The sequence below is a fragment of the Eurytemora carolleeae genome, unplaced genomic scaffold (assembly GCF_000591075.1).
Source record: "Eurytemora carolleeae unplaced genomic scaffold, Eaff_2.0 scaffold752, whole genome shotgun sequence".
In the NCBI taxonomy this organism is placed as follows: Eukaryota; Metazoa; Arthropoda; class Copepoda; order Calanoida; family Temoridae; genus Eurytemora; species Eurytemora carolleeae.
Window position 1 is genome coordinate 106,961 of NW_019396835.1, and position 8,195 is coordinate 115,155.

The following is an 8,195-nucleotide window of genomic DNA, read 5'->3' on the forward strand; positions in this document are numbered from 1 at the left end:
CGGAGGTCATGTGAGGTCCCACACAAAATTTGGGCCCACAGCTAGCTTCAGCCGTTTTGACGTTTATTGTATATAAACAGACAAGCAAAGTATCTATATATATATTTACATGATGGAAGAAACCACATTATGGATCAGATTAAAGTTGTAAGGGCATTGCCATCTTTGCATGGAATTGAAGATCATTTGAAACTACACTTACAGTCCCTTTAATGTATAACTTCTGGGTCGGCCTTACACTCCCTTTAATGTAGAACTCCTGGGCCGGGCTTACACTCCCTTTAATGTAGAACCCCTGGGCCGGGCTTACACTCCCTTTAATGTAGAACCCCTGGGCCGGGCTTACACTCCCTTTAATGTAGAACCCGTGGACCGGGCTTACGCTCCATTTAATATAGAACCAATGGGCCGGGCTTTGCCTATATGCATGTTGTAGCTGAATATAATCTTTTTCGGAAATATTTATTCACAGTTTTTTTTCGAGTGTACTTCTTCAACTTTTGATTGAGGGTATAATAAACGTATTAATCATGATTGCAAAACTTTAACATTGATATGTCTACATATATATTATATATATATTATCCAGATATATATGTCATGATTTACAATAATTTATAATATTTGTTGCCCCTTCTTCCTGTTCAGAACGATACCGTCAATTGAAATGTTTTTAACCCCACTTTATCATCCCGGTTGGTTTTGTGCCGGGATTATAATAACTATTTATAACCCTACTGGTTGAAAGGAGGCGAGGTATAAAGTATTTGTTTTTGGCGAAAATACTTTACGAGCCCCCTTCAATCAGTTGGGTTTTAGATAATTTTATGCCCTGGAAAATATAAAGAAATATGAATTTAAATTAACACTATTAAAATAAATAAATACACAAAAATGGCACGTCAATTATATAACATCTAATATAAAGTTTAAACTTTTAAAAAGTACATATTAAAGAAAATCCCAAATATTAATGCATGAAGATGATTATTCAAAAGAATGCAAACTTCATAGCAAAAAATGCGGAAATATTGAAAGGTGTACTCATGTACTCAGCTGGGGTGATATTTTACTTTTAAACCCATGAGAAAATAGTAAAAATTTTACCCCAGCTCAGCTGGGAATATATGGGTTTCAGGATATGTTCACCATAGATTAAAAAGAGGCCACCCAGGGCATAAAGTTTTTTTTGTAGTTTAGAAACATGACAAAGAAATGGTTATCAGTGTTATTCAAAAGGGAAGTATAATGGATTTTATCAAGGGAGAACCTATAAAATTTACAGTGAGGGGGGGGAAGGGTAGTTTCCATACTCCCCCCCCCTTTACTACCAACCGTGATTTTGTTTAAAACTTTGCCGTTAAAAAGTTCAAAATCGCCAGAAAAAAATTGATCTGACCCCAACAGGCACCAAGGTCCCCCTCCCACTGCTACCCTGTAAAAGTACTAAAGATGGCCGCCCTCCTTCTACTTGAAAAATTCCCATATACGCCTCTGCCCTCTCAAACTAACAGCAGTCCTTTTAATTAAATTACTTGTACCTGGTTCAGTTGAATAAGATTCTATTGGTATTCCATAAGTTCTCATTCTCTCCTCGTATTCCTAAATTGTAACACAATTTAATTGGCCTGGTAGCATAACTTTAAGTGTTTAAAGGGACTGTAAGCGTAATATCAAGTGACCCTTCATGAAATGTCCAATATTACAATGGTGTCCAATTGAATCCTTTGACTGTTCATCGAGTAGAAAGATATCTCTGTTTAAACATGTCTGAACCTCCTTGAATTCTTCTCAAATGCGGCCTGTACAAACAGTACAATATATGTGTTCAGAGTAACCTGAACGTGTCTGATCTCTTACTTAACTTATGTAACTCAAAGTTGTTGTACATTAAAAGCGGTTTTCAAGCACTCAAACATAAATATTTTTTTCTGCAACTTTTGGAACGTAGATAGGGACCATTGTAAATTACATTGTATATTGTTCATCTAGCTAAATGTGTCCAATAGTAAATACGTAAATCATGTATTGCGAATAACCCATTCAATGTAACTCTGTCATACCCATATTGTAATTGCTTAACTATGTTATATATAACATCAACAAGCTTGTAATTACCCTGTTAAGGAATCAATTCTAATCTAAACGGAAGAAATATACCTTAGTTAATATAGAAACTCTGTACTGTTTACTGCAAGAGAGTAATCTTTCCCTGTTTTGATATAGTTAAGGATCGTCCCCGTTGATTTAGGATTGATAGTTACTAGCATCTGATTGATATTGATAGCTAACGAGATTGCTCCCAGTGGTAGTGGTGTTGATAGATCATGACTTGTATTCTTGTAGTTTCCTGTTCTGCTAAACAGTGTCCCCTTTAATTTGGGATTGATAGTTGCGAGCTTCCGATTGATATTGATAGCTAACGAGATTGCGTCCAGTGGTAGTGGTACATCACGGATTGTATTCACGTGGTGACATTGAGTCAAGAGATTCTGAGTTGTACCTGGATAGATACGTTCCCAGAAATTGTTATGGAGTAGGCATTTACTATAGCTATTACAGTGCTGTTGCCGTTGTGAATCAGGGATGCTACTCTTTAAATGGAAGGTCACTTGAAGTAATGCTTACATTCCCTTTATTTTACATATTTTCGGATATATTGAATTTTGTACACGTTAAAAATATTGGATAACCCAATATTGTTGTTATATAATGTAATGTTTTTAATATCTTTGATGTTTGATATTAAATATTTTCAGTTGAAAACCCTTATTTTGTTTGTGTTGGTAGAATTTTCTTTATTGGCGGATTATACACAACTTGTGTTAAGTAAAGTGGGGGGGGGGGGGGGTTTTTTTTAAACCGTTTTAATTAAAAGTTTTAATCCCAAAGAGGGGCGGTGGATAATTCAAGAAAAACTATGTTTGGCATAATTCAGCAGATGTACTTGCATTACTAGACACAGTCTTTGATTTTTTCCTCAATATTTGAATTCTATTTTTTACCAGTCGGCGTCTTCATATCTTTCAATGATAAAAATGCACAAAATTTAAAACAGACATCATATTACATCTCAACATTTATGACAAGACACTAATAAATTCAAAGATTTGAACAGATAAAATGTTAGAATTTTTTTCTCTTCTTTAAACTTTATCCTATTCCGCCATTAATTTCTCCATGACTTAAAACATTCGAACATTAAAACAATAATTCCTATTTAATTAAAGGGAATATAGGCGTAATCTCAAGCGATTCTTCATTTGTAGAGTTGAGGACAAACAACGCTACTCGTTCTACATTCAAGATTGCTCAAGATTGTCGAAATATTATTTTTAAAGATACGCTGTTAATTGTTGACCAATTTGTTTTCAAGCTGCTTTATTCTTAAATAATGTTAAAATATTCGTTAATTTCAGGAAACAAAAGTAACATATCATTTGTGATGAGTTCACACAGTACGCACCGTACACCAGGTTTTACAGGAATTCAACCTGTTTTCCAAAAATTTACACACGGAGATCTGTGTACTCGATAAACAGAACACGGTTTAAAGCGTACCTTTGTAAATCGGGCAATGCATGGAGGATCACTTGAAATTACTCTTTTTAAATCTGAATTCCATATGTTTACTTGACCTTATCTATAAGCCAGCTCAGAATTGACAAGGGCATACGAGTTTTACTGAGACAGTTTTAATGTTATTTAATTATAAGATTTGACATAAATGATCAATAAACTAGGATTTAGATTTACGAATAAAAAGTTAGGCACATTAACATTAATTTATTAATACGCAAAAAAGTCGTATTAAATTTAAAATTAGAAATAAATGGAAAAGTAAATGGATTTTACTTCCGCGCAATATGACAACAGTCGCATTTCCACACTGTTGCGCGCAATTCCGTGCAATGAAATACCGATTGGAAACCCTAATTAAAATAAGTCTTATTCTTAGGTATTTATGATTTGTTAGATAGTTAAATTTCAAAGACATTACATGTACACACAAAAATAGTCCTCTGTAATCACATCCCCCAACTGCAGTGTTGTGGAAAACTTCTTTCTTATTCATNAAAGAACACAAAACACACGAACATAAGAACACAAAATACGCAAACAAAAGAACACAAAACACGCGAACATAAGAACACAAAACAGTCAACATAAGAGCACAAAACATTAAAACATAAGAACACAAAACACACGAACATAAAAACACAAAACATGCAAACAAAAGAACACAAAACACACGAACATAAGAACACAAAATACGCAAACAAAAGAACACAAAACACGCGAACATAAGAACACAAAACAGTCAACATAAGAGCACAAAACATTAAAACATAAGAACACAAAACACACGAACATAAAAACACAAAACATGCAAACAAAAGAACACAAAACACACGAACATAAGAACACAAAATACGCAAACAAAAGAACACAAAACACAAGAACATAAGAACACAAAACAGTCAACATAAGAGCACAAAACATTCAAACATATGAACACAAAACACACGAACATAAAAACACAAAACATGCAAACAAAAGAATACAAAACACACGAACATAAGAACACAAAACACGCAAACAAAAGAACACAAAACACGCGAACATAAGAACACAAAACACGCAAACAAAAGAACACAAAACACGCGAACATACAGACACAAAACTTGCGAACATAGGAACAAAAAATATACGAGAATAAGAAAAAAAACATACGAACACAAAACACACGAACATACGAACTTAAGAACACAAAATATACGAATATAAGAACACAAAACGTACAACATAAGAACACAAAACGTACAACATAAAAGCACAAAACCATACGAACACCAAAAAAAAATTTAAAAATTTACTAATTTCGATTTCACAAAAAAAATCCTTGAAGTAATGTTTACCTGAATCCTTGAAGTAAAGTTTATCTGAATCCTTAAGTAATGTTTACCTGAATCCTTGAAGTAATGTTTACCTGAATCCATGAAGTAAAGTTTACCTGAATCCTTGAAGTAAAGTTTATCTGAATCCTTAAGTAATGTTTACCTGAATCCTTGAAGTAAAGTTTACCTGAATCCTTGAAGTAATGTTTACCTGAATCCTTGAAGTAATGTTTACCTGAATCCTTGAAGTAAAGTTCACCTGAATCCTTGAAGTAAAATTTACCTGAATCCTTGAAGTAATGTTTACCTGAATCCGTGAAGTAAAGTTTACCTGAATCCTTGAAGTAATGTTTACCTGAATCCTTTAAGTAAAGTCTACCTGAATCCTTTAAGTAAAGTTTACCTGAATCCTTGAAGTAATGTTTACCTGAATCCTTAAAGTAATGTTTACCTGAATCCTTAAAGTAAAATTTACCTGAATCCTTGAAGTAATGTTTACCTGAATCCGTGAAGTAAAGTTTACCTGAATCCTTGAAGTAATGTTTACCTGAATCCTTAATGTAATGTTTACCTGAATCCTTGAAGTAATGTTTACCTGAATCATTGAAGTTAAGTTTACCTGAATCCTTAAGTAATGTTTTCCTGAATCCTTGAAGTAATGTTTACCTGAATCCTTGAAGTAATGTTTACCTGAATCCTTGAAGTAAATTTTACCTGAATCCTTGAAGTAATGTTTACCTGAATCCTTGAAGTAATGTTTACCTGAATCCTTAAAGTAACGTTTACCTGAATCCTTGAGGTAAGTTTTCTGTTTCTGAATTGCTGAACACCGCAGAGTTTCTGTAGCTGAACTTTTGCCGCCTATCTCGTAGCAAAAATGTTGGAAAACTTTATTCGACTATCCAAAGGAATTGAGCCCTTGCCACAAAATTTATTTATAAAATCCCAATAACTTTGCGACCGGATGTTGTACACTTTTGATATTTCAAACTTAGATTATTTGAACTAACAGAATTCACATTTTGAAAGATTGAGTTGCAAAGATATAGGGAATGAAAAATCAGAGTTTTGTTAGAAAAAACATGTTTAAGTGATCTACATTATTTGTATTCATTGCTGCTCAAATGATTAAGAACAAATTTGTACTCGCCACAAACTCCATTTATTATTCTTATATCTTAAGTGTCCAAACGTTAGATATGTTAAGCCATGAATTCTGCCAGATGGGATTTACAAAATTAAATATCTAAGGTTCACAACATCATGTTGTAATGATATGGAAAGTTAAAGAGCTTGATACGAGTGTTAAGTTTTATTTTATAAATTTTTTTTGCTATGGTTTTGAAAATTATATTGAATCATCTAGATTATTTATGTTTGGAATATCGTTTTTTGGCATTATCTATATATAAAAACAAGACATTCATATATATGTTCCATCTGGCCGACCAAACAGCTGTTCCGAATGGGCTGACATTTTTTGTGGACACTCATGGGCTTAAAAATTAGAATTTCTTTACAATTTTTTTTTCAATTTTTTTTTCAACATTTTTTCTCACGGGCATACCGGGCCCTTTCAGCTAGTAATGAAAAAAAGAAAAAGTCGGAACTGAATACCACAAACTCGAATTTGATAACCCTAATATTTTTGCAAAATGATCTCATAAACCTTTGATATTTCAAATTATAAAATATGTTATATGAAATAGCCAAAGTTTAAAAGGTGTCAAAGATCAATGCAAGTTTATAATGATTTGTTCACGTTATCATAACAAAAAAATGTACAACACCTTGTTATAAAACGTACTGCAAACAATTGTAAACAAACATTCCAACATTCCTGATCCTGTTTAAGTAGTTTAATATACTCAACCGAAGCTCGAAGTATTGACCCCTTGTTCTGTCTCACATCCCGCACAACGTCGTAATACCTAAACATATAAATAAATCAAATAAAAAATATTTTTCATGGAACGAAATAGATTTTTTTCAGACACCCCCAACTAAAGGCATTAAGTCACACATTTCTAATTCCTTAATATTTGTAACCTGTTGGTGTACTGTGTACAGTGTACACCTTTAATATTTCAAACTTAGATTATTTGATTTAACAGAATTCAAAGTTGTAAATATTAAGGCCTAACGACTTTTGGTTGCAAAGATATAGTAATCAGATTATAGTTTGTTTCAAAGACTAAATTTCTTTGTTTGAAAGATAGAGAAGTATTTGAATAGCGTAGAATAAGTTGACTCATTGCTTTTGTGCTCTGGTTCAAGTGAAAAAGAAGTATTTGAATAGCGTAGACTAAGTTGAACCACTGCTTTTGTGCGCTGGTTCAAGTGAAAGAGAAGTATTTGAATAGCGTAGTCTAAGTTGACCCACTGCTTTTGTGATCTGTTTCAAGCGAAAAAGAAATGATTTAGCTTTTCATTAAATTTCCCCTGCTAATATTTCTTTCAGATCATTCTTATTGCTGATCTCTGAAGAAAAAAACTAAATATGATCAAATAAACTAATGCACAGACGCCCCCGGACTATTGTTTAATTATTAAAAAAAAAAATTAACTACTATTCGACTTTCTGCACCGTATATATTCATATGTCTGCTTTATTACTTTTTTTCATGGTAAAGAAATGATTTGTTAAGAGAGAATGGTTGTGCAAAAGCAACTAGTTACTGCTAGAAATTAGTTAGTTGTTCAGTTTCGGATTTTGGAAGAAGGTATTTTGAGAATTCTTCTAAAAAAAGTTATTTTTTATTATTGTCTGGAATATGTTCTCTTTAATCCCCTAAATGAACATATTTATTGCCAAGGGTTGGACAAAAAAGATGAACATTTGAGATTGTATTTGCACTTGATTATAATTAACTTGGAGTATGTACAAATATTTAAATCTATAATCAAGAGAATAAAACTTGGATTTTTTAATATCTCAACTAAGGTTTTTAGCGCCATTGTGAGTCCTGTAATTCTGCGCAATTCCGCGCAACGAAGATATGATTGGAAACCTTATTTGTAACTTGTGGCAACTTTCCGATTTTGTTATTTAGCCAAATTATTCAGGTCTTCAGTTGTTATGCAATATGCAACACAAAATGTTGGGGTACATTACTTTTAATCGGTCTTGAGCAAAAACAATCAGAAACTACTTGATAACAAACTGGAAACAGATTTATTGATATATCGTTTTAATTGTAAGACCTATCTCTATTTTGTACTTGTTTTATAAAGTCTGGTTCACATACAACCTATCTCTATTTTGTACTTGTTTTATAAAGTCTGGTTCACATAAAA

General features: G+C 32.6%; 1 protein-coding gene across 1 annotated transcript in view; it reads right to left on the reverse strand.

Annotated features, from left to right (window-relative positions):
* Positions 1–1,036: 1,036 nt before the first annotated feature.
* The window catches only part of LOC111709215 (transcription factor EC), a 21,448-nt gene continuing 14,289 nt past the window's right edge, over positions 1,037–8,195 (reverse strand). Inside the window, exons 7-9 of the mRNA XM_023482830.1 lie at positions 6,739–6,829; positions 5,685–5,759; positions 1,037–1,602 (exon numbers count right to left, since the gene is read on the reverse strand). Coding sequence (XP_023338598.1) covers positions 1,468–1,602; positions 5,685–5,759; positions 6,739–6,829 — 301 coding nt within the window. The 3' untranslated portion in view covers positions 1,037–1,467. The remainder of the gene's footprint in view (positions 1,603–5,684; positions 5,760–6,738; positions 6,830–8,195) is intronic.